The sequence below is a fragment of the Ixodes scapularis genome, unplaced genomic scaffold, assembly GCF_016920785.2.
Source record: "Ixodes scapularis isolate PalLabHiFi unplaced genomic scaffold, ASM1692078v2 PGA_scaffold1__304_contigs__length_218370807, whole genome shotgun sequence".
Taxonomy (NCBI): Eukaryota; Metazoa; Arthropoda; class Arachnida; order Ixodida; family Ixodidae; genus Ixodes; species Ixodes scapularis.
In genome coordinates this window covers 76,343,995-76,371,856 of record NW_024609846.1, presented here as the reverse complement: position 1 = coordinate 76,371,856, position 27,862 = coordinate 76,343,995, and the positions used below count along the sequence as shown (strand labels likewise).

Below are 27,862 nucleotides of genomic sequence, written 5' to 3'. Positions count from 1 at the left end.
GGAAGGCAGTCAGGATAGCGTTATTTGGACAAGTCGAACCTTTTGATGACGCGAAGTGTGATTGGCTATGATACGAGGAAAGGTTGCGAGCCTTTTTGAGAGCGAACGGGGTAGCGGACACAACCAGAGTTGACGTGGTCGTAAGCCTCATGGGACCTGACACCTATAAGTTGCTCAAGACTCTATAGCGCCTGAGGACCCGACACTAAAAAGTTTTGAAGATCTGCTTGCCGTTTTGCGAAGCAACTTGTCGCCGCGGCCTTCGGTCATCACAGAAAGGGCAACGGTCCATAAGAGGGAACAACAGGAAGATGAATCGGTAGGAAAATGTGTCGCCGAGCTAAAAAAAATGGCACAGGCATGCAATTTTGGAAGTAACCTGGAAGAAACTCTTAGAGACAGGTTCGTCAGCGAACTGAGTCGGGTTGACATTTAGAGAGTTTTCTTTGCCGAGGATAATAGCCTGACATTCAAGAAAGCTGTGGAAAAAGCGTTAACTATTGAAAGAGCCACCATGAATGTGCAGGCGTGTCATAATAAGCCGGACAACGAACAGCTTGAACTGCAGAAACTGGTGGCGGTGAAACCAAAAGCGTTAGTTGTGGCTCAGGACAAACTTTCCGTTGTGGCTCCCCTAAGCACATTGCCTCGCGTCATGCTCGCACCGTAACGCTATTTGTTATCGCTGCAACAGTGAGGGTCATTTTCAGCGTTTCTGTAAAGCATCACCGGCCCATGCACTAGGAAGAGCAAAAGAGGTCGGAAACTTCTCAGCTGAGGAAGAAAAGAGTTAAGGGATACACGGGCTTCAAGACAGAAACATGAATACGCCATTCTACTACACGCTCAAAGTCGGAAACGCTCCTCTTCAGATGGAACTAGACACGGGGGCTGCTGTGTCTATCATTTCGATACGCCGGTTCCAGTTGTTGTTTCCTCGCGCAGAGCTGTCTCCGGCGTCACTAATACTGCGCACGTACATCGGCGATGGTGGACGTAGAGTATCGAGATTTCAAAGGAAAACTTTCGCTTCACGTACTGGGGGACTGGGTCTACAAACTTTGATTGGCAGGGACTGGGGTCTACAAGCTGAAGTTTGACTTGGGATCGCTAAACTCGGTCAGCGTTGATGTAAAAGCATCTCTCAAAGACATTCTAATACGCCACCAGAATGTGTTTAAAGACGAGCTCGGATGCATGCAAGGGGAAGAAGCTCGGCTAAGCTTAAGGGAAGGTGCGAGGTCAAAGTTTCTGGAAGCTCGAAGTATGCCGTTCGCACTGAAGCCAGCTGTAGAAGAAGAGCTGAAGAGACTGGAGGCGACAGGCGTCATTGAAGCGGTGGCTCGTAGTGACTACGCTACACTAGTTGTTCCGTTGTTCCGGTTTTGAAGAAGGATGGGTGTGCACGCTTTTCCGGGGTTCATAAAACGAAGGTAAACCCTTAACTGGACGTGGAACAGTACCCGTTGCCAAGGTTGGAAGACATTCTAGCAGCAGTAGCTGGAGCGACTGTTTTCTTGAAAATAGACTTAAATCGTGCATACCAGCAAGTTCCTGTCCACCCTGAGTCGCAACCCTATCTGACAATCAACAGCACAAGGTTTTCTTCCGTGTCAAGCGTTTGGAGTTCGTCATCGCTTCAGCTCCAGCACTGTTTCAAAAGATGATGGACAGCTTGCTGGCGGAAATCGAAGGAGTGCCATGCTATCTCGACGATGTCCTGGTAACAAGGAAGACCGCCGGGGATCAACTCAAGAATTTGGAGCAAGGCCTGAAGAGACTGAGTGACAAGGGCGTCCGAGTCAAGAAAGAAAAGTGCGAGTTCTTGAAGGCAAGTCTGAAGTTCCTGGGTCACAAAGACAGCAAGCAAGGGGTAGCTGTGTTGGCGGAAAACGTGCAAGCGATCCTAGATGCTCCTCAACCGCAAGACTCAAAACCTTTACGGTCGTTTCTGGGAATGGTGACATTCTACGGAAAGTTTCCCTCTGACCTCTCCACCACAATAGCGCCGCTGAACGAGCTACTGAAAAGGGACGTCGTCTGGACGTGGAGCAAGCGCTGTCAAGACGTTTTTGACACGGTGAAGAGGCTTCTGATTGACGCACCTGTCCTGGAACACTACGACACCAAGGAATACCTGCAGGTGTCGTGTGATGCCTCGGCATACGATCTCGGAGCCGTCCCGTACGGCGACACACGGCCTATCGCGTTTGCGTCGAGAACCTTGACATCGAGTAAAAAAAACTACAGCCAACTGGAAAAGGATGCACTGGCTATTGTGTTTGGCGTGAAGAAATTTCACGTCTACTTGTTTAGATGATCCTTTGTGTTGGTCACTGATCACGAACCGCTGCAAACCGTTCTTGGTCCAAAGACGGGAATTCCGAGCATTGCTGCCGCACGTCCGCAGAGGTGTCTATTACTCTTTCTGCCTATCAGTACCGATTGGTTTACCGACCAGGTCGACTCAAAGTGTAGGTGGACTGCTTGTCACGACTTCCAGTTCCTGGGTTCCAGGATAAAGACTGCGAGGATGACGTCGCGGCGTTCCTGAGTCTTCGCCTGCAGTCTTTCCCGGTACGCAGCCAAGAGATCGCAGAGTTTACAGCGAAAGATAAAGAGCTCTGTCAAGTGGCAAGGTTCCTCGCCGGTGCGTGGCCCGCAAAGGTAGAGGATTGTTTAAAGTGTTACTTTGCAAGAAGAAACGAGCTGACGTGGCACCAGAATGGCCTTTTGTGGGGAGTGAGGGTGGCGATCCTGCGGGGACCGCGCGAACGCGTACTAGAAGAGCTGCATGAAGGGCATCCTGGAATCGTAAAGATGAAAGAACTGGCACGCAGCTATGTATGATGGCCTGAGGTCGGTACGGATATCGAATATCGCGTCAGGTCGTGTGACACCTGCCAACAGCAGCAGAGTCTTCCAGGTCTAGCCCCGCTACATCCCTGGTCCTGGCCACCTCGTCCGTGGCAAAGGCTGCACTTGGATTTTGCGGGACCTTTCCAAGGCCGTCATTTTCTGGTGAGCGTCGACTCCCACTCCAAGTGGCCCGACGTTTTTCTGATGGACAGCAAATTGGCCGAAGCAACTATTGAAAAGCTGAGGTAGCTGTTTAGTCATTTCGGTCTGCCAGATGTTATTGTCAGTGACAATGGGCCCCCAATTTTGTTCTCGAGAATTTAAGATTTTTTTGCGAGAGAACTGTATAAGGCTCGTCAGGACCGCCCCCTACCACCCGTCAAGTAATAGGCTGACTGAGCGCTTCATTCGCACCCTGAAGAGGGCCTTACAAAAAGAGATGCCGGGCCGGCCTCTGTCCCGTCGACTAGCAAGTTTCTTGTTAGCTTACAGGAACACACCGCACGCCACAACTCTTCAAAGTCATGCGTAGTTGCTGCTTGGGCGGCGGCTCACCACCCGTCTGGACAGACTGCGTCCCTCTCCAGAGGAAACTGCTCACCGCAAGCAGGACCTGCTACAGGTGAAGAACGCTGGCAGGCAGCGGCACTTTGAGTCTGGTGACAAGGTGTACGTCAAGAACTTCCGGCCGGGTGAGAGGTGGTTGCACGGAGTCGTCATGGCTAGATCGGGACCTGTCTCCTGCAGGCTTCGCGTGACCACACCGCGAGGCACCTTCGTGTGGCGGCGACACCAAGATCATCTGCGGTTGAGGGAGATCTCTACCCCAGAGGCGGAGGGAGGGGGTTTGCTGATACCGAGTGTCCTGCCATCATCGACAACCCCAGTGCAAGGGGGACTCGTGACCGAGCTGCCTCCAGTTCGGACAGCGGTGGCTGAGTGACAAGACAAGGGATCAACACCTGTTTCCGGTCCTCCCCCAGCCCAGCCGCAAGAAACACAGCGCCGGTACCCCGAACGGCAACGGTGTGCGCCCGATAGGTTTGCATTTTAAGGAAGAAGAGAAAAAGAACGAGGACTTTAATTGTTCAGGACTGTAATTACTTCACCTGTTTGTACTTCGTACTTTTTAAGAGCTTGAATTATTCTCGTTTTTTGTTAAGTTGCCATATTGTGTTAATTTGTGAGTATTGTACTGGAATTCCATTCGAAGAGTATTACTGTGCTGAACAAAGTGTGGGAGAGTGATGTATGGGGGATACAATAAGCGGGCAACAGCGAGCGCGCGCTCGTGCGTCTCGCGGTACTGTTCCTGGGCGCCATAGCTATCTGAGCCAGCGTACCGTTTGCGCCACTGGCTGCTGCCCTGCCACTCTCTCACACCCGTGGCTATGTGTCGTACTCCGGCAGTCCTGCAATATAGATGTTCCAGCGAAGAACCCCATCGGCCTGCTACTCCAGATACTACAAAAACAGTCAGCGGTGGACGGCGACAGTGCAAGTTGGCGAGGTACCAATCGTCTTAAAGGTCGACACTGGCGCCGACGTGACAGTAAATCTGACGGAGACGTACAAAGCGTCTTTCTCAGCGACATCCCTGCAGAGGCCCACTAAGATCCTAGATGGTACCGGTCGCCATTAACTAGACCTGCTGAGAATGATCACGAAGGACATGACCTACAGAACAATGTCGACAAAAGCGGACCTGTACGTTGTTAACGACTTGGATGAAGCTCTTCTTTCGAGAGATGTCATTGAGAAGCTGAGAATCGTCCGAAAGGTCTGCGACGTTGCGACTTTACGTACTGCAGACGTCAAGCCGGAAAGTGAGTTTCTGAAGCTTTTCTCTGGGCTGGGACACGTGAAACAAGCTGACAAAATTGAGCTACGAGACGACGGAGTTTCTTTTGCACTGATGACGCCTCGGAGAGTAGCCATTCCTTTGCTAGGCAAGACGAAGGAGAAGCTCGAGGAAATGGTCAAGATGCAAGTAATAGAACCCGTGGAAGAGCCAACAGAGTGGTGCTGTGGGAGGGTTATAGTCCCAAAATCCAATGGAGACGTGCGCATATGCGTACATTTGACCGAGCTAAACAAGTACGTGAAAAGAGAAGAAAAGGGAGACCTGGTCTACAGGAATGACATAAAGCCAGATGCAACTCTGATCCAGTGCGCAAAAGACCTTTTTCACCCTACATGTAAAAATGACTTTCAATGCTTGTTGGGTGTGGCTACCTACTTTGGAAAGTTGCATGCCCTGCTTGTTTAAGAAAACCCGTATGTTACGTGCCTAAAAAAGAAGGGGAAGGTTTTTATTCAAACAGCATGCATTATATTGAATTAGAAACCTCCAGAACTTGCTAATTATAGAGCTTTATAAGCGGCGATTTAGAGATACAAAAAAAATTAAAATCTCAACTGATGCATCAACTTCCGCTGTTGGGGCGGTGCTGTGTCAGTATCACAGCAAAGACTGGCGACCCGTCGTATATACCTCACGAGTACTTTCCAACAGCAAAATTAGATATACACAAATAAAAAAATAAAAAGCCCTGGGAATACCATTCCGCTATCAGTGTTTTCAGGAGTTTGTCTATAGCCACACCATAACTGTCGAAACTGATCATTGCCCCTTGTTGGCGCAGAAAATGTTGGAGACACGCCTCCGTTCGACTACAAACTTGAGTTCGTTCCCGAAAGCGACTACTACTGGCTGGCACACTGTCCCGCATACGAATGCCCCCTGACGGTGGTACAAACAAAATGTGCCAAAGACGTGCCCAATCGTATCAAGATATTTTGTCGGGCTAGTTGGTTGTACATACTAAATTGCAAATGGTGCTAAGCCAAGGAAAGACGAAAAAGTGGACAGGACAGGCACTACAAGGACAGACGACGAAGTGGACAGGATGGCGCCTGTCCTGTCCACTTTTTTGTCTGCTGTTGTCTTAGTGCTATTTGTAATTTTAGTGTGCCCAATCGTGTTAACGGCGAGTTAGCAAGCATTGTAAGCGAAACGATGATGTCAGGGCTAGTTTGTACAGCTTCACAGGACAAGGAGTTGCTTAGAGGTCAAAGAGTACGCAAGACAAATGATTCAGAAGGAGGTACAATGGCTCTCTTTGTACCGGAAGTGCCCTCAGTACGAGGCATAGCAATGCGCGAACCCAAAGATGTTCTCCCGAAAGCATTAAGAAGAAATATGCTACAGAGCCTTCACGTATGACATTTAGGGTTAAATAAGTGAAATGCAAAAGTCAGTCTGTTAATATACTGGCCTGGCATGAAGGCTGATATTGAAACGATCATCAGGAAAAGTGAAGCATGCCGCCCATTTGCATATAAACCTTCCCCTGTGTGTTTGCTGAATAGGAGCACACGTGGTAAAACTCTGTGTCTTTGCTGAATAGGAGCACACGTGGTAACCGTGCGAGTGTAGATCTCTGTAAACGCGTTGGCAAAAGTATTGTAGCGTACAACGCGTACTCGAATTACCCAGACGTAGAATTGTTTTCAACTACTTCGAGTAGAATAGTTATCGTAAATATGTCTAGTATGTTTGCTAGGCATGGTATTCCTGATGAGGAATACAAAAGCGGTGGCCCCCAGTTTATGTCACATGAGTTCTGCACGTTTGCCAGAGTATATGACTTTACACATGACATTCTTAGTCCCCGGTTCCCGTGGTCGAATTGTTTGGCGTAAAAGGCGGTGCAGCTCAACAAGAGATAATTAGAGAAACCAAAGAACGCGAGAGGAAACTTTTAGATCGGGCCTTTAGACTGCCGAACAACCACCCTGGAACACGGGAAATGTTAATCGAAGCTTCTATTTGAATGGGCACTGAGGTTCCAAATTCCAGGAGAGAGTTTGCCCGCTTTCTCAGACGTACGAAATCATGGAAAGCTCTGCCGTGACCACTTCTTTTTGCCGCGGGAACACGGGGTGCGAACCGGCAACGAACAAAGCATCCCAGCACAGGTACAGGAAATCATAGCACCACGTTCGTACTGGGTACTTACAGAGCAAATCAAGTGTTCCGTTGTAACGGGCAGAACCTGAAGAAGACCCCTGAAGAATTTCAGCAAAGTGACAAGCTCGAGGACACAACTACAACCGCAAGATCCCCCAAAATTGGTTCAGTATATTAATAGAAACACCTGAACAGTAACCCAAATTGCAAGTCACAATATTTTGTTTGCAAACAAAGTTTTGTGGGAGAGTCTCTATGGTAACACTGAAAACGTTACGTCAGATGTTGTAATATGGGGCAATACATCCTTTTCACGACGGGTTACAAAAGGCTTTATGGTGTTAAGTGAATGTTGCAAAGACTCACGCCAGGCAAAACGTAAAAAAAAGAAGGCTACAAAAGACTGTGTTTAGATTTCTTGCTCGGCTTGCAAGTTATACATGTGCAGGAGAGTGCATAAAGTTTTGGATGGTACTTTTTGGAATTACCTGTATTTGTCATTTTTTCAATGTGTATATTGAAATTAGAAATCATATACAACACTCTGGGAGTAAAAAAAAAAAAAAAAAAAGAGCAATCCGAAAAAAAAAATTTTGGGCAGCTAAAAAAAAAGAACGCGGAAGCTTTTCATAGAAGTTTAAGCTGACCCATTGCAGGGAGCGCAAGATCGTCTGTTTCTTGGGCAGGTGTTGTGGTGACGTCAGAACGCCGAGCTTTGATTGGTTCTGATTGGAAGGATAGTGCGGAGACCTCAAGGCAGCTAGCCTTGAGGTCTACCCACTATCCCCCCATTAGGGCCAATCGGAGCTCGGCGTTCCGGGGTTAGTGCAATCCCTGCCCAAGAAACAGACGAACTTGCTCTCCGGATCAGTTTCCCACACCGCCATGCTCTTCCAGTTCCTCACGGGAAACAGCCTTTGCGGCTTGGATTTGTGGAACGGAAAAAAGCCCGTTAAGGACAAGTCTGGTGTCTACGCAACGCACCTCTTCACCGACAAAGCTGTGAACCTTATAGAGGAGCACGACCAGTCTACAGTAAGAAGCCCATTTGTTTTGTTTCTCGGATATTCTTTTGCATAGCATCTATATATTATAGTCGGGTACAACTTAAGAATGCAGAAAAAAGAGTCACGAAGCAAGAAGTGTTATCCCACTAAGCTAGGCCTTGTGTTTCTTAAGCTACCTCGGACCAGACACCAACGCGCGGACCTGATGTTACGCAACTGCGGTGGCAGTGCTGTTGGCATGGCGCTCGCACAATGGAATTTTGTTTCTGCGCACTCGCAGTGACCACACCTGGTGTGGGCAAACGCTGACTTGCCTGTAGTGAGTATCCCACATTCACATGTGGGATACTTTTCGGGGAGAAATGTACGTTACGTCAGTGATCGGTGGAACCAGCATTCCGACTCCAGCATTCACAGGAAAAGCGGGGAGCCAAGCGGGACGTTAGTGTTATCAGACGCATTTAGCGGTCATTTTCTCGACATCAGGGCCCGTTTGCTCGAAGCGCTAACCGCGGCTAAAGTTAGCCGCAGTGCCTAGGAGAGGGATTTTGAAATCACGTGACTGGGCTCGGTAGGGATGCGGGGAAACATGGCGGTGCCCCGGTGAGCGGGCGCCACTCGCTTTGGAACTAATATGTCGTTGTAGCTGCGATATCGAGCACGTTAGTCAGCAACGAATGGTGCAGGAGGCTTTCGCTTTGCCTTACCTCACTTAAATCGTAAAGCATGAGCAATGACCTTGCCGCATTTTTTTAGGTAGTCTTTCGATTCTGACCATTCCTAAGCCTAAAGGAACGCGACAATTGTCGGCATGGCAACGTTTTTGGAAAGCGGATTGCCTTGACTCAATCGGCCGGGTATTGATAGCACACAAAAGCAGACAGCGTCCCAATATACCTTTTTCTAAATTACTCAAGCATCGAGGAGAACGCTGAAAGTGCAATCAAATACTTTACTAGGGGGAATACATTCCACTCTGCTCATTTGCATTAGACAGAACGCCTACAGCGCCGAATCCAGCCCTGACGGTATGGAGGTCCGCGTCAGTCCACGCGCAAGTGCACGTGGATGTTCGCGGTGGCCGCGGCAGTGTCGTTTCGATTCCACCTAAAGCCCCTTCATGTTTCAAAAGCAGCGCCAGGTGCGTCGATCCACGAGGCGCGTGGACCGTGCGACCCTTGGGAAGATCATGGCGGCACAGCGCAGCAAAGTATTTAGCGCACCACTGAGCTAGAGTTTTGACGCCATGTTATTCTTAGAAGTGGCGCGCGGCACGTGTCTCGCGCATTGCCACAACAATGAATTTGGCATGTAGAACATCAAAATCATCGATAGCCGAGACCTCCACGGCGATAGATGGCTCTCGCCAAGCCCAGAAAACCTGTCCGCGCCGAGGCTATTGTATTTGAGAGGAGTTTTTTTTAATTTTATTTTTATTCGTTCAACAAGCAAAGCTTGAGAGAGGAGTGGAATGTATTCCCCCTAGTAAAGTATTTGGTGCAATTCTACGGTCCGCGCGCGCTGGCCTTTCTCTTATAAAAGATTCGAAATAAATAATCAAAATAAGGCTTTGACGAAAGCGCGTGCAAGGCAAAATTTGTTTTAAACTTTTTGCTTTAGAATAATTACTACTGCAGACGCCAGCACGTGCAACGCGTGTAACTGCACTCCCAGCATGCACGTCGGTGCTTGGGAAATTTAGAAAAAGGTCCAATGGTACCAAGATTGGGACGCTGTCTGCTTTTGTGTGCTATCGATACCCGGCCAACTGAGTCAAGGCAATCCACTTTCCAAAGACGTTGCCATGCCGACAGTTATCGCGTTCATTTAGGCTTAGGAATGGCCAAAATCGAAAGACTATGTGAAAAATGCGGCGTGGTAATTCCTCATGCTTTGCGTTTTAGGTGAGGTAAGGCAAAGCGAAAGCCTCCTGCACCATTCATTCGTTGCTGACTAACGCGCCCGATATTGCAGCTACAACGATATATTAGTTTTAAAGCGAGCGGCGCTCTCACCGGGACACCGCCATGTTTCCCCGCATCCCTACCGAGCCAGTCACGTGATTTTAAAATTCCTCTCCTAGGCATGCGTCTAACTTTAGCCGCGGTTAGCGCTTTGAGCAAACGGGCCCAAGTCTCGGCGCGCGCTAACGAGGGTAGAAAAATGGAGGCGTACGTGAAACGACGATGCGCAATTATGGCAGCTGCGCCGTTAGATGCAGAATTCGACGAACCGCTTCCTGCTAAAAACTAAATAAAAATCAAGATACTTCTTGAATGGGTGAATGCTACAGAAAGATTGGAATCCAAAAGCAGTTTTATGAGGAGCGGCTTGAGAATGTCATCGACGAATATCCAAGACTCCTTCGGCAGCCTCGGACGGCATGCGCAACGGCGCAAGCCAATACAAGCCAGACAATCACGATGCCACGGTCGGTATTCTATAGAGCTAACTCTGAAAAGTTGCCAGACACGCGAACAAAATACCGCCATTTGTCAAAAGATCCCACGACGAGGCGGGGAGCATTTGTGCGGCCGGAGCTGAAGCTCCCCAGCCCCCCTGGGATTTTTACGTGGCTCCGCGTAAAGGTGTTTCGTTGTTCCCACTCCCAGTTGTTGCGCATCCCGCGGAGCAGAGGGAGGGATATCTCCCCCGTGCGAATACCCCTCGAAGTGCAAAGTAAAACTTGTATGACGCCGCTGTCAAGCCGCTCATACGTCCCGCCAGACACGTTGCTCTCTGCAAACATAAAGACAGAAATATCGGCGGATACGCCTTAAATCTCTTCGAAGGCGAAGCATAGCCTTCTCTATACTCACAAAGCCTGGCAGTTCGACGATGGAGCCATTAAGTGCCCTGCGAGAATCTGGTAGCACAGAACGTCAAGGAGTTATTTCTCGGAGAACCTTGACGTGAGCACATAGCTTCTGCAGCGGCGAGGGCCAGAAACACACTTGTTCGCTCGGAAAAAGTGTGTTGCGGGGTCTCGCCGCAGCGGGGCGCCAGTCACTTGGCTCTCTTTTCATCCGTTGCCCGCCGCTCCACCTTTTCTATTTCAGCGACCGCTTTTCTTGGTGATCTGCCAGACTTTGTTAGTATATAGGAGGCTGTGTTCGAACACATCTGCAGACAGCTTTTGTATGACCAATCTGTCAGGAACTTCATACAAGGAAGAGACGTGCCCCACGCGTGGTCTGCAGACTGTCTTTTGTTTGATGTCTCAGCAGTGTGAGCGTGGTTTACACGTCTGTTGTGTATGCTTAGGCTGCATTAAGAACGCGAGTCTTTCTTATCGATTCCTTTTAAATCTGCGGTATAGACGGAACTTCGCCATCATTACCTGCCCACGCGAAAGGACCGTGACAAGATAGCCACATTTCTTCGAGGGCGGGTTATGACGGACTAAAATGCACGACACGCAAGCACTTTTTTTAGAAGTATAGAAAATGCTTTTTAAAACTCTACCCACTTTTCCAGGACTTTTTCGCTCCGTCCTTCAGTTCGTCTGTCCATGCATTTCCTCGCTAAATCTAGCGGCAAATGGCATGACGTGTCGTTATGACATCGCGTGACGCCACGATCGCACCGTGACGGCAGGAAACTAGACGTGAACTTCGCTGTGGAATTCAGCGGGGAAATCGACTTTACGTGACCTCAGGCCACGTAGCCACGTCGTGTAAAGTAAGGTCACGCTTCCACGTCGCGTGTCGTCAAGTCACGAGACGGATGTGACGTGGCACTTTGACGTCACTTAAATTTCTCCGGAAATCGTGTGGGGAAATGAATAAACAGCATAATCCTCATCTGGCAAAACGACCGCTTAATTAGGATGTTTTCTAAACACATTTAAGTTATCACTTCTTAAGTTCAGCGTTTTGTATGTTGTAGGATTTTGAGGATAAATGCCGCTGGTAATTTTTTAGAGTGTCGCACATCATGGACTGACGCCTGTTTTTTGTTGTCTCTGTGCAGCCGCTGTTTCTGTACCTCAGCCACCTGGCCGTTCATGCAGGCACTCAGCACGGGCCAATCCAAGCCCCAGAAAAAAACGTGCGAAAGTTCGATTACATTGGGGTAAAAAACAGAAGCCTTTACGCCGGTAAGGTTCGTGAATTCAGTGTATGTTTCCCTCTAATCCTAAGAACGGGGTCAGAAAATCTTCAGGTTTAGATACCGAAACGATTTCGTTATATTGAGCTTTAATACAGTTTGCTTGTTTCTTTGTTGTTGAATATTTAGTTTTTACCTTTCAGTGCCAAAGGCATTTTTCAAAACGAAGCATTCGCGCACAGCCAACCACTATAGAGTATAGAAGTCGCTTCTGGAACGCTCTATTCACGGATGAGGTACAACGCTCTCTCAGTGCTACGACACGATGCTCCCTTTGCGCAATGGAAGCACTAAACTGCAAGCGTGATCTAGCCTTTAAGCCCCTGCTGTCTCAAGAGCCAGCTATTTTTCGGCGGGCGACCACGTAGTAGAACAATATATAGTTTTAGAATAGCTTACACCCAAAAGCTTTGCGTATCCAAAGATATAGCATAGTCTCCACTGCGCATGCGTGAAACCCAGACCGTGTTTTGTGTCTGGATTCGCAGGCTTTGAATGTTACGTGAGTATACCGAAACTCGCCCGGAAATCTTCGCGTTGCTCTCGCTAGGCGCGAGGAGTCCACGCTGTAGAATGGTGTATCACGTGAGCACGTGAAACGTCCTACTTAATACCATAGAGCAGACCTTTTTTAAGTCTTAGCCTACTGGAAGATTTTATAATCCTACGTTTTGGGTCCCGCGAGCGGCTTAGGGGATAGTACTGTGGAAGCGTAGTGCGACGCACCCAGCTTGTTCGGGAGACCCAACATGTTGGGGTTCCTATTGTAAAACTCTCTATTTTCAGTATCGTCCTTCGCCGAGTTCTATCCCAGGCTGCAGAGATTGATTCTTCGGATTGATTTGCGGGGAAAAAAACACACTGTATCTGTTTGTTTTAGACCGGACACTCGTTACATGTCCTACTGTGGCAGGTGCCGTCGACGCGCTCGACCAATCCGTGGGCATCCTCTTCCAAGCGCTGGAGAAGAAGGACATGCTGCAAAACACCGTGTTGGTGTTCCTCAGCGACAATGGGGCCATCCCGTGGGGCGGGTGGTCCAACGCTGGTTCCAACTGGCCCCTGCGAGGTGCCAAGTTCACTCTGTGGGAAGGCGGAGTCCGCGTCCCGGCCTTCGTCTGGAGTCCTCTGCTCCGGAAGCCACAGCGCGTGTCGAACCAGCTGATGCACGTCAGCGACTGGGTGCCCACCCTCTACTCCCTGGCAGGTACAGGGCCAAAGACCCGCCTATTTAGCTACGGGCCTCAAGAAACTTAACAAAAGGCATGCGTCGGGAAACTGGGGGTGAGGAGGAGACAATAGCGCGTGGGGAAGTCAGAACGCCGAGCTTTGGTTCAAATGATAAGTGGGTAGACTAGCTGTTTTTGTCTCCGGTGTGTCGAACCGAAACTGTTAATCGGTTCGGTTCAGGTCGCAGGTTTACGGCCATCGGTTCAATTCCGGTTCAGCTCCGAGGAGCAAAATAACGGTTCAAACTGGTTCGAACCGCGAAAACTTGAATACATTTTCCGCGTTAGTTTTGTGTAAATTAGCTAGTTCTTCTGGTTTGTACGTAGAATCCACTTCTATCTTTATGCAACTACAACAACAAAAAAAAGTTGCGTTGTTTTAATTAGATCAAGCAGTATAAAAAAAATTAGGTTAGACTTTAAAACGTTGTGCTTATACAACTCAATTATTTGGTGTTTCTTACAAGCCCATGTCTTATTTGAATCCAAGAACTGTCACAACGTTATGTTAATCAGGAATAAAATGTCTGTGCGTGCTACAACTTATACTCGTTGCCACATCAAAGACAGAAGTTTGTTTTTTACACAATATTTATGGGCTGCGTGAAGTATAGTTCTTACAATATTTGGTTCGTGAAGGAAGAAACGATGCTTTGGGCATTTGAGGCTTGCACGCCTTCATAAAATGACACAAATATGTAATCTGAGATACGCCTACATAGGCCTTAATTTCAGGGACTCAAACCGTAACCGTAACCGAAGCCGAAAACCGCTTAGGAACGAGATTTTTTTTAGTAACCAGCATCGAAACGAACCCGTTATTTATTTTTTTAACCGTAACCGTAACCGTAATCTTCAATTAATCACCGGGAGCCAATAGTAACCGAAAAATCAAAATAATATTTTTTTTTCAAGAGTGACCTCGAGGAGAGATCTTGAAATGTCGTGGCCATCTTAGAGAGGTACCGTCAGCGAACGGTGAATCTTGTAATACATTTTTGTTCAATCTAAATTTAGGATTAAGAATAGTCAGATGGAATCAGTGGTGAACCTTATAAATAAAAAGTATCTATTTCTAAATCTGCCACACTCCTAAACTCGCAACACGTATTGAGCAAGTGTGCCTTTTAGGGTATTAACGAAAAAATTAGAATGCTGAGATGTCCATCCAACTCGGGTCTTTCTAAACCACCGATGTTTTTGACCTGCAGTAGCCAATATGAAGAAACGAGGTAAATTGACTATCACGCAGAGCTGGCGGAAAGAAAAACCTGCTATACATTTCGTCTGGGATTCTGTCGTTCGTCCTTATAGTATTTGTCGGTTTGTATCTCTAAACTCCACCATTAACGTATGGTCTCAAATTTCTACAAAAAAAGAAAAAGAAAAAAGAACATAATCATCATAGACCCTCCCTCATTGTCGTCCAGTCGTTTCATAAACGGCGAGGGGGAATAATGCGACCAAGGCAGTGAAAGGTGAAGAGGGTATGAAAGAGGACGTCCTGAGCAAAATCTGTGAGCGCGAAGTGTTGTACTACAATACCCCGATTTTTTTGAGCTAGCTAATCCAAAGACATCATCTGAATGTAAATGGCTTCCTGATTCCAAAATGTTATCACGTTCCTTTAGAATCACTCTATAGATAATTTTTAAAAAAAAGTTATATTTTGTTGGCTGCCAGAACCAAAACATAATTCTCAACAGTTTGCTCCCCAGTTTTCCCCAACATCCAAACGTGACGTCACCGGCGGGCAGCGAGGCATGCAACCGGCAATCGGGTACGCTCGCGCCCGCCTTTTAAACGCACCAAACAGCGGGAAAACAGGGGCGTTCGTGCTATCTGAAGGTGATAATAATATCTAGCTGCGCGAAGTATGACCGTGGCCTACGTGCTGAAGTATGAGAAAGGGTGAAAAAAATGAAAGCAATTGGCATTTTGAGAAAACCATTTTTGCAAATCGGTGCACTCAAGCCGCCGCGCACTAGTTTCGTGAAATCGCTAGCAAATCAGTTTACCTTCTTTCAAAAGCTGGCAGTAACGCGGCCGAAGAAAGGTCAAAGAGTCACGCAATACATTTCTTGACAAATTACCAAAGCACCCCGGAGAATTCTCGGAATGTGGGTGCAGGTGCCACACACGCTCGTGTAACCTGAAGGAACATGCCATTTGCTTTAGATTCTCTTTAGAAACATTACCGTTGCAGACGCCAGTGCGCGTGTCTACTTTTGTAGCGTCTATAGGCTCCTTGGTGCTTAAGTAATTTAGCAAAATATCTATAGACCATTCCAAAAAAGTGCTTCTGGTCGGTGCCATTTTCAGCATTCGCGCGTGTGGCGCGTATAGACGTTTTATGTTTCCTATCATTCTCGGCCACGTGGGTTCCGTATCTGGAATGCGGGGCGATGAAGTACGAGGAAATTTCAACTTGGAATATGGGAGAGAATATAGGTGAGGCAAAGCAAGAGCGTGTGACAATCGCACATTTTTCGTGAACCATTTTCAGCGGCGTGGAGGGATCATAACGATGTTTTTCCACACACCAGAAGTGACGACATTCAAGGTGGCTGCTCCCCGGTCAAAAAGGGTGTATACTTTGCTCGCCTTCCAAAGCGGCGAACATGCACGTTCTGGGCTGTGACCTAACACATGCAGACTGTGATTCTCGCAAACATTGACATGTGTAGAATGGAATGATCGGCATTCGTGTAGGCCAAATATCCACCAAGCGAAATATAAAGGTGCAATGAATGACGTATAAAATACAAAAATACACTATTCATCTAAAAAAATGAAAGCCGTTTACAACTCCCTGTTACACCGAATTGGAGCGCAGCTCTTGAGGAGGAGGAGGGAAGGGTACTGAGGGTTACCTGTTCTCGGGGCAAGGGGGGAGGGGTCATGTGACCTTGGGGGTTCACGTGACCCCCAGAAAAATGTTTCCGCTAGATTTAGCGGGGAATTTTTTCCGCTAGATTTAGCGGGGAAATTTTTCCGCTAGGTTTAACGGAAAACTTTTTCCGCTAGACTTAGCGGGAAATTTTTTCCGCTAAATCTAGCGGGGAATTTTTCCGCTAGATTTAGCGCGGAATTTTTTCCGCCAGATTTAGCGGGGAAATTTTTCCACTATATTTAGCGGGGCATTTTTCCCGCTAGATTTAGCGGAGAAATTTTGCCGCTAAATTTAGCGGAGAAATTTTCCGCTAGATTTAGCGGAGAAATTTTTCCGCTAGGTTTAGCGGGAAAATTTTTCTGCTAGATTTAGCGGGGAATTTTTTCCGCTAAATCTAGCTGGGAAAAATTTTCCGCTAGATTCAGCGGGTTAATTTTTCCGCTAGATTTAGTGGGGAATATTTTCCGCTAGATATAGCGGGGAAATTTTTCCGTTAGATTTAGCGGGGTATTTTTCCCGCTAGATTTTTCCGCTAAATTTAGCGGAGACATTTTTCCGCTAGATTTAGAGGGGAAATTTTTCCGCAACATTTAGCGGAGAAATCTTTCCTCTAGATTTAGCGGGGAATTTTTTCCGCTAAATCTAACGGAGAAAATTTTTACGCTAGATTTAGCGGAGAACTTTTTCCGCTAGATTTAGCGGGAAAATTTTCTCGCTAGATTTGGCGGGGAATATTTTCCGCTAGATTTAGCGGGGAATTTTTCCCGCTAGACTTTTCTGCTAGATTTAGCGGAGAAATTTTTCCGCTAGATTTAGCGGGGAAAATTTTCCGCTATTTAGCGGGAAATTTTTCCGCTAGATTTAGCGGGGAATTTTTTCCGCTAAATGTAGCGGGGAAAGTTTTTCCGCTAGATTTAGCGGGGAAATTTTTCCGCTAAATTTAGCGGGGAAATTTTTCCGCTAGATTTAGCGGGGAATATTTTCTGCTAGATTTAGAGGGAAATTTTTCCCCTAGATTTAGCGGGGAATTTTTCCCGCTAGATTTTTCCGCTAGATTTAGCGGAGAAATTTTTCCGCTAGATTTAGTGGGGAAATTTTTCCGCTACATTTAGCGGGGAATTTTTCCCGCTAGATTTAGCGGGGAAAGTTTTCCGCTAGATTTAGCGGGGAATTTTTTCCGCTAAATCTAGCGGGGAAATTTTTTACGCTAGATTTAGCGGAGAAATTTTTCCGCTAAATCTAGCGGGGAAATTTTTCCGCTAGATTTAGAGGGGAAATTTACCCTTAATGCACCGCGCAATTACGCCGACGGCGACGCCGTCGGCGACGGCGTACACCGATGCCGCTCGAGCCGGAAACGGGCCCCTAAGGGCTGCGCTCTAAAAAAAGAATATTTGCTTGAAGATACAATAGTGTATAAAGTACAGAAGCGCATCATACACTTTTAGAGCGCAGCTCTTAGGGGCCCGTTTCCGGCTTGAGCGGCGTCGGCGTCGCCGTCGCCGTCGGCGTAACCGCGCGGTGCATCACGGGAAATTTCCCATAATGCACCGCGCGAGCCCCCACCGGGGTCACGTGACCTCGTGGGGGGACACGTGACCCCCCCCCCCCGAGGTCACGTGACTCCCCTGAGGTCACGTGACCCCCTCCTCGAGGTCACGTGACCTCGGGGAGGGGTCACGTGACCCCCGCCGATGTCGCGTGACCCCCGATGACGTCATCGTCACTTATGACGTCACCGGCATCCACATCGTCATCGTCATCGTCACTGAGGACGTCACCGGCATCCACATCGTCATCGTCATCATCACTGATGACGTCACCGGCATCCGCATCGTCATCATCACTGATGACGTTACCGACATCCACATCGTCATCATCACTGATGACGTCATCAGTGACGTCACTGATGTCGTCACCGGCATCCGCATCATCATCGTCATCATCACTGATGACGTCACCGGCATCCGCATCGTCATCGTCATCATCACTGATGACGTCACCGGCATCCACATCGTCATTGTCATCATCACTGATGACGTCACCGGCATCCGCATCGTCATCGTCATCATCACTGATGACGTTACCGACATCCGCATCGTCATCGTCATCATCACTGATGACGTTACCGACATCCGCATCGTCATCGTCATCATCACTGATGACGTCATCAGTGACGTCACTGATGTCGTCACGGGCATCCGCATCGTCATCGTCATCATCACTGATGACGTCACCGGCATCCGCATCGTCACCGTCATCATCACTGATGACGTCACCGGCATCCACATCGTAATCGTCATCATCACTGATGACGTCACCGGCATCCGCATCGTCATCGTCATCATCACTGATGACGTCACCGGCATCAGCATCGTCATCATCACTGATGACGTCACCGGCATCCACATCGTCATCGTCATCATCACTGATGACGTCACCGGCATCCGCATCGTCATCGTCATCATCACTGATGACGTCACTGGCATCCGCATCGTCATCGTCATCATCACTGATGTCGTCACCGGCATCCACATCGTCATCGTCATCATCACTGATGACGTCACCGGCATCCGCATCGTCATCGTAATCATCACTGATGACGTTACCGACATCCGCATCGCCATCGACATCATCACTGATGACGTCATCAATGACGTCACTGATGTCGTCACCGGCATCCGCATCGTCATCGTCATCATCACTGATTACGTCATCAGTGACGTCACTGATGACGTAGCCGACATTCGCATCGTCATCATCACTGGTGAAGTCATCAGTGACGTCATTAATGACGTCATCGGTATCCGCATCGTCATCGTCACTGATGACGTCATCAGTGACGTCAGTGATGACATCATCGGTATTTGGGGGTCACGTGACCCCCAAGGTCACGTGACCCCCCTGGTTAGTTGAACCCCCCTCCAGTGCCTTTCCCTCCTCCTCCTCAAGAGCTGCGCTCTAATTCGGCGTTACAGGGAGTGGTAAGCGGCTTTCATTTTTTAATTCAAAACAAATTAACAAAAGTAGCTAAAAAATGTGTACACATACTTCTATTTTTTTTTACTGTCGGAGTAAATTGCAACGTATTCAACCACTCATTCATGGGTGAACATGGGAAGGAGTTAATTTTATATAAAATTTCATAAATTAATTTTTGGCTTTGTACTGTTTCTACCAGCTTTAAACTTACATGCCTCCCCTCAACGACATTAATATTTTCGGTTTCAAAAACTTTTCAACTCCATATATCATTTCTCCGTAATAGAATAAAATAATGACGTTTCCACCGCCTCTTCTGCGGGAGAATAGTGCAAGCTAACCATTTGATAAACCAAGCAACGGCTCTGTCGTATATTAATGGAGCTCAACACCTCCTTTATAAACCTTTGTAATACCTGACACAAAGAGCAATACTTATATCGAAAGTCATGTCTAAACTCAGATTTGAACTTCGTTTAGACGTTTGACTTCTGGTCTTCAACACATCGGCCACGTGAATGGAACACCGAGAGTATCCCCAGCTATAGATTCTATGTCCAAAACGGATGTGATGTTTATGAAAACAAAAAGAAAGCAAAAAAGAAAGAAAACACTGAAGCAATTGGGAGCAACAAATGTGACTGCGAGAAATGTCAACTATAGTGCTAGGATGTGCACTAGTTTTCTCGATATTATTAGCGCTGCTCTTTGGACGGATATCGTAGTAGTCACAGCCATAGGTCGGCATTTTAAGCTGTCCTCACTCAAACTCACGATCACCTGTTTTTCCTCAATCAAAACTCACGCCCACTCACTATCACGCTTTATTTAAAATAGGGTCATCGCCCAGACTCACCCTCATGGTTTATCATAAAACCAAAACTCACTCGCCGACATTACCACGGTCGTCACGCTCACACATCACGCTCACAGGTTATCCCGAATCATCAGACTCACAGGTCATCACGCTCATCACACTCACAGGTCGTCACGCTCATCACGCTCACACGTCATCACCCTCACAGGACATCACGGATCATCAGACTCACAGGTCATCACGCTCACAGCTCCTCTCACTCAAAGGTCCTCACGGTCCTCACGCTCACAGACATGACCTCGCACTCACAGGTCCTCACGGTCCTCACACTCACGGGTCATCCCGCTCATCACACTCACAGTCACAGGTCATCGTGCTCATCACATTCACAGGTACTCATGGTCCTCACACTCACAGGCCATCACGGTCCTCACACTCACAGGTCCTCACGGTCCTCACACTTACAGCGCCTCACGGTCCTCACACTTATAGGTCATCATGCTCATTACACTGACAGGTCCTCACGGTCCTCACACTCACAGGTCATTACGCTCCTCACGCACACAGCTCCTAATGTCCTTTGTTTCCCCCAAGCCGTTGGTTTGTCTTCGCGTGAGTCGTACGGCGGGTTGGGGGAAACTACCCCGAAACGGGGAACTTCTGAACCGCTTATCCAATTTCAAAGAAATTTATTATGTTTATGTTTATGCTCCGCACATTTAATCAAATTTCGTTAACCGAGAAAAATTACGGAAGAAACTGTAAATATAAGCTGACGAAAGTGGGGTGTTGAACTTTCGCGTGCTGACAAGGGTGGCGGTAAAACACCAATGCGCCTTCAGACAGGTTACACACACAACGTCGCAGCGATTAGAACATCGCCTCGGTGTGCATACCCCGCTTATTTTACATAAATAAACGATTACTACATATTCCCACGCGCGTCGCTAAGCGAACGCGTGCGTGGCCTCGCACCCCTCGTGAGGGTAATGCTCGTGACCCTCGTGAGGGTAACCCTCGTGATTCTCGTGAAAGTAACCTCGTAACCTTCGTGAGAGTAACCCTCGTAACCCTCACAAGGGTAAACCTCGTGACGTAATTATGGGAAACTACCCATAATGCAACGCGCAGTTACGCCGTTGCATGCAACGCGCGGTTACGCCGCTTGCGTAACAACGTGCATGCAATATTTCAAGCGTGCCGCGACGACACAACGGCTAGACATCTCGTCTACAGCAGGACCCTTGCCCGGATTCTTGACAAGTACTACTGGCCGAAATTCCCGACGACTGTTCATTTGTACACACGGTCATTTCACGTGTGCCAACGGCATAAGAAGCCTGCAACGACACCTGCGGGTTCGCCCCATTAAACGTTTAGTTTACTTCAGTTTTCGTCGCCTCATCGCTTGTCATTCGTGGTAATTTTACGCTTATTGTAAGCCCGATAATGCACGAGACATCCCAAATCTGACGTTTAACATTCTCTACTTGCAAGTGTTCCGAAAAAGGTAGTGACGTAGAGGTTCACTTGTTGGTGTCGGTAGTCTTTAATAGTCAATGAACGAGGTATTTACATTGTTGTAGTTTGTAGAGTCGGAGCTGGCGGAGATCTATCGTCTACGCCGTCTTCTTTGCCATTATGCAGCTGACCGATTCTACATGACGAGCTCTCGCTGGAAGCGTTACTCTTTTTATATAGTATTCAACAGTGCTCATCCGTGTGTACAGTAATGAATATTTCAGGCACTACATATCGACAGGAAAACGCAATATTTGTAAACACCCGTACAAGATTTTGAATTTCATGAGCCCTCCAAGTGGAGTCAAGCTAGCATCCGAGCTGGACTCCTACCTCAGGTCCGGTTACGCTACTGAAAACAGCCTAACCTTCTGGAAGAAGAATAACACTACGTACCCAAGGTTTGCGCTCTTGGCTTCGATAAGCCTGAGCGTGCCGGCTTCGTCGGGCTCAGTGGAGAGACGGGGGCGTTAATGAGGGCTCGTCGAGCATCACTTTTGCCGAAGACTGTAAAAAAGATAATTCCTGTTGCAGACTATGTTAAGGAAAGCAAAAATCTAATTTACCTGCCGTGCAAAAAAAAAAAAAAAAAAAAAATAGAAAGGGCGGGGGTATGAAGGGCAGCAACAACGCAGTGCCGGGCAGACTTTTTGTGGTTGCTATGTCGTGTCTTTTATATAATTGAAAAAAAAAAAATTATCAATGTATATTCGCATGGTGTCTGTTACTTCCGGTTTTTTCCTTGCCTCACAATATTGATCAATTCATTGTAAGTCGTAAAGAAAACATGCAAGATGATTGTTAATGAATCGTTACAAATACGCACAAAAATGTGTTCGGTTAGCCGAATTTGTGGGAGGTTCGGAAAGATGCTTAAAACCCTCACACAAAAACAAGAATTTCGCTTTGTCCATCGGCGCTCTGAATTATATTTTTTTTGTTCTGCATCTTAGGACTTCGGTTGCCCTCAGTGGTTTCAGCTATACTTTAGATTGGTGACGAGCCCAACTACGTTGTGCATCGTTCTTTCGCAGCTTTGAAACACGTAATACATTTGCAGTTCAGTATCTCGAACCTTGATATTAAGCTTCGTCTGGTGACAGCCACGTTTCAAATAACGCAAAAGCATGTAAGAATGTCACACATTTTGGTCAAATAATTGCACGGCTGTTGTCTTATTAGGCAATACTTCTGGTGAAGTTATTAAAAAAAAACGTACGCTTTGATTGCTTCAGCAATATTGGTTAGTCGACGCAGGGTGTACTGCAGCAAGGACCGGAACATCTTCCAAAGTGCTGAACTTTTGATTTTATTCAAAAGATTATTAGTCATATATAATTTGTCATAATACTTGTTGCAGTTGTTGGATTCCAAAGTAAAAAACGTGGAGGTGAAGACAACGAAAAGTAATTAATTTCAGTAAGCCTTTCGCGCGGACGTTTTAATCGTCACGGGTTATCTTTCACGCAGCAGGAAAACGCTCGTGTCAAGCAAGCACACGCTCATTGCATTGACGGAAAAGTATGACATAATCGCTTATGCAGTAAAACACTTTTCAGGCGAATGAACCCAAAAGGACGGAAATATTGACATGATGAACTAGTACCCCAACATTTTCGGGAGGCGAACACTCAAGGGAGTTCAGTGCAGGACATTGTACCCTGCTTCCTTTTGCTTTTTGTTCTCAATGTGAAACATTATTGTGTTGCTGTATACCGAAGGAATCGCTTTAGCCAGGTATTCGCACAGTTCTTTCTTCGCATAGTATTCAAATTCGTAACGCATATGTCGTCTTTAGGGTGTTGCGCACCTTCACTAACGTTTCAGCATTATTACGTTAAGCAGAAGTGTATAACGTTGAAGTTCAGGCTAGTTGTTATTTCATGGTTAAAAATAAAGAAAAAAAAAACACGAAAAGACGGACAAGAACGAGGAAGAGAAAACAGCGCTGTGTTCGTCTACCTTCTCGTTCTTGTCCGTGTGTTTGCGCAGTTTTCATTTTTAGCAGTGTATAACGGCGAACTAGCACTAATAACGGCAGTAATTAGTGCTCAAAATTAAAATTGTATTTTGGGCGGCTGAATGATGCGCTACAGAAAGCCGTCATAAAGTTTGGGAGGGGAACATTTTTGCACCATCTTGCCGCGAGCGAAACTTCAAAGCATGATATCGCACAATATGAAATATCTCACTAGAAGCTTCCTTTGACCCTGACACCGCCTTTGTTGCCCTGAGTGATGACTCATTTGCGAAAGGTACGGTGGTGTACATGGAAAGATAAAGTTGCTTGTGCGACTGGGTTCTGGTGGGGATCATGAGTCACTTGATTTTATCGCAGCTGTGCGAACGTTATAGTTGACGCAATTATAAGTCTATATGCCCACCGGCACAAACTTGGCAACAGGAGCCGAAATCCACACGAGCCTTTCTATGCTACAGGGAGAGAAGCGCTAACCGTTTGGAACGCTTCCATCAGTCCGACGTTACCGCGCCGCCTCGAAGCGCCATCAGTCCGTCGGCGTCTCGCCGTCTGCGGTGAAGCGACGAGTGAACGCCGAGGCGAGACGAAAGCGAACTTTCGTCCCCCCATACCCCCTCTGCCCTCCACATTGCGGAGGGTGCTGGCAAGGAGGAGTCTGCAAGAACAAACCGCCATCTTCCTTCCGCCCTACACAGAACTCAGCGCGTCGATATGGAGGAGCAGGCGAGCGACACCCAAACCAACCCTAAACCCCGCGCAGTAGTTGCGAGGCGAGAATCTCCTCGCTCACTACGATGGCCCATGAGCTCACGTGACCAACCCAGTCAAGATAATGCCAGCGCTCACCGCGACTCATCATGGCCAAGGTCCTCAGACTCACGTCACCACGCAGACTAATGTAATCACCGGACTCATATCCACCCTAAGACTCACGTCATTATTCAGGCTCATGCTCATGAGTCTCAAAACGCACGATCACACTCAAGAGATCTCAGAACTCACGCTCATGAGTACTTCACCTAGAGCTTTAGCTCAAACTCACTCATGAGTCCTCAGAACTCATGCTCATGAGTACTTCACTTAGAGCTCTAGCTCAAACTCACACTCCTGAGTCCTCAGTACTCACGCTCATGAGTACTTCACTTAGAGCTCTAGCTCAAACTCACACTCGTGAGTCCTCAGAACTCACGCTCATGAGTACTTCACTAAGAGCTCTAGCTGAAACTCACACTCATGAGTCCTCAGAACTCACGCTCATGAGTACTTCACTTAGAGCTCTAGCTCAAACTCACTCATGACTCATGAGTCCTCAGAACTAACACTCATGAGTACTTCACTTAGAGCTCTAGCTTAAACTCACACTCACGAGTACTTCACTTAGAGCTCTAGCTCAAACTCACTCATGAGTCCTCAGAACTCACGCTCATGAGTACTTCACTTAAAGCTCTAGCTCAAACTCACTCATGTGTCCTCAGAACTCACGCTCATGAGTACTTCACTTAGAGCTCTAGCTCAAACTCACACTTGTGAGTCCTTTGAACTCACGCTCACACGCTCATCAGTTTTCAGAACTCACACTCAAACTCATGAGTACTCAGGACTGAAACTCACACGCAAGAGTTTTTAGAACTCACAATCACGCTCACGATCAAACTCATGCTCATGAGTTCGCAGAACTCACACTCACACTCATGATTTTGCAGAACGCACGATCACTCACGCCCACAATTTTTCGAGACTCGCGGCCTCACTCACGATCACCTCAAATCTGGCGGTGAGCGTGAGTGATCGTGAGTGATCGCAGTGATGAGCGAGAATGCCGAGGTATGGTCACAGCTTGCTTGAGCCAGCGCTTGCCGCTCTTGAAGCTGTTCCATCTGCAGAAGGATACTCAAATCGCAGCATGCGACTTTTAAGCATTCTGAGCATAAGTGTTCATGTTTCAAGTGGCACTAGTTCTCTCGTCACAGAGTTCGCGCAAAAGCGCCTTGACGTAGGTGGCCTCGATTGCTGCCGGGGAGCGAATTTTCTTCCACGAAAACAAGGGTGTAGAAAAAGCTTTTCCCGGCACTGTTCCTACAATCTACCGCGGAGCACAGGTTGCTACCCATTGCAAAGACTCTTTCAACCCTGAAGCTGTGGGAAAAACAACCTCGATCACTGGCGCCTAGAGAGCCACTTCACGACTGCCCGGGTCGCTCGTCCGCCTGCCCGCCGGTGATGAACGCGGGTAGGGAAGAGTAGGGATTTTTCATTGCTGCCAGTAGAGAGTAGCCTCCTTGAACCCTCGCGGCCGGCGTAACTTAAAAATTCCATAATAAATTTAAGAAAAAATTGAATTTTATAATATATTTTGGCTATCATTTGAGAAAGAGTTAGTGATGCGGTCTGCCAATTTCCAGCCAAATCGAAAACTATCAATAAAAAAATCGGCAAAGTTCCCATTTCATGCCATATGTGCGCGAAGCGATCAAGGTCTGAGTTCGACCAGATTTGACTTATTCAAACTTTTATTGGAAAGTTCGAGAAAGTTAGACTAGGGTTGGACTGTTATCCGCATGCGCGAAGGGCTGTCTTAGTTGGCTTTGGATTGGATGGTGATGACCAAATATACCTAGTCAAACATTGTTAATGGCAGAACTTTATTGGTTGTTTCGGTAATATGGCAAGAATGAATTATGTTAATTTTTATATTATTAGAAATATGTTCCGTTGATTGTAACTATTTATAAAATAAAACAAGCTATTCCGTAAAACATTTTCCCTAAACCTAGACATGCTTGTATCAGAACCTAACCACACTGTCCACGAAGTCGATCCTTGTAGAACCTGGTTGAAAGGTCGAAGGTTTGTCGAACCAGTCAAACCTAGAGGTTCGACGTAAAAATCTGATTCGACGAAAGTTCGTGACACTCTTTGTTGCACAATATCTGTAGGAGACGCTCCGCCTCCAAACCCGGTTGAAAAATGGCGCTAATATATAAATGCACAATCTTTCTAGCGTCACAGAATCGGAAAGCGAGAAACGTGCGCTTCTATTTGCGCCTCCAGCTGGTTGAGCGCCCTTCCGCGGCGGAAACGGGAAGCGCTCTAGTGAGGGTCCCCCGGTTCTCCCGTTCAGCCGGCACGGCGGAACTGCTCGCGATCATGGCTCCCGAAATGTCATTTCCGAATGCAGACAACTTTCTTCACTGCCCCAATGTAGCGCTGCAGCTGCTATGGAAGCTACCTTACTCGAGAGTTTTAGTATTGCGTATCGAAGCAAACGCAAGCGCTGTGAATTTGCGCTAGAGTTGCGTGCCTCACGTTGCGCATGCGCGTCATCACCATACGCCAATCTATGACTGCATTTTTGGGCTCCGCGCACGCGCACTGTGGAACACGCAACGCTAACGTGAGCACAGTGCTTGCGTTTCGCTCGTATAAAACCCCTACTGTTTCACCGGTTTTTAACGTCAACGAAAAACGTGCTGCAGTGAACAGACGTGCAAGTGGGTAGGCTGAAATTGGCAAAATGATGACGCGTAAAAATTAGAGGAGCTAAATGTTGTAAAAAAAATTTGTAATACATTTTTTTTTTTTTGTGAGGGGTAGGGGGAATGGCATTTGGTTTAGAAGATTTGGCGGCGACTTTGGAAGTTCTGCCGATTGTCAAAAGTTGCGAATTTTATAGCACTATACGGTGCACCCACAATAATGCAATTTTACGTGGATTTCTGAGACTGGTTAGAATGTTTTCAATGATTTTAGACTATTTTTTTATAAAGCGTTAATTAAAATTGCTGCAATCGTCACCGGTGATGATAATTTGCACACTTTTGATTGCCATACTTGTCCGAGCGTTTCTAATTAGATCATAAGCAACAAATGATATTAGAGCTGAAAAACTCTGTATTAGAATGTCTTGATTTTATTATTATTATAATTATTAATACAAATTTCGGCAACGTATGTCCCCAATAAACGCCACGATCGCAAAAGGACGCCATTTAGCCACAATACTTTTTCCAGAAAGGTCTTAATTTCTTTTTTTTAGCATATAAAAAACTGACATCGTAATCATGAGAGACAATCAGTCAAACACGGCGTGTAATCTATAGTCCGATATGCATTGCTTTAAAAAGCATACACACTTCTGATGTATGACTCGGATTTTGTTTCTGGGTTCTTGTAGTGATAACCGCGTTTCTTATTTTATACGTTTTGTGAACATATTCTGAAGTCCTCACCCGTGATAATATTTTTGTAAATTTAGATTGATTCTGTTATTCTTGTGCTAGGAATAATTTTAAATGGATACTGTACCGAAAAGAGGATTTCGCGAAATAAGGCCGCAGAAGTGTTGAGCGGGGCGCTACGAACTCCAAAACATCACTCATACATTGATATTTCAAACGGATGGCCGTACTTTTGGAAAAGAAGGGCGCGATCCAGCGAGTTCTTTGACGTCATTGTTTCCTGGACAATTTGAGAATGAAAGGAAGCGGCCT

At 47.0% G+C, this 27,862-nt stretch overlaps 1 protein-coding gene across 1 annotated transcript in view; it reads left to right on the top strand.

Annotated features, from left to right (window-relative positions):
* Nucleotides 1-27,862, top strand: part of LOC120840200 (arylsulfatase B-like) — an 81,705-nt gene that overhangs the window by 40,513 nt on the left and 13,330 nt on the right. The window contains exons 5-7 of the mRNA XM_040210607.2: nt 7,730-7,867; nt 11,812-11,938; nt 12,863-13,156. Of these exons, the coding sequence (XP_040066541.2) occupies nt 7,730-7,867; nt 11,812-11,938; nt 12,863-13,156 (559 nt within the window). The remainder of the gene's footprint in view (nt 1-7,729; nt 7,868-11,811; nt 11,939-12,862; nt 13,157-27,862) is intronic.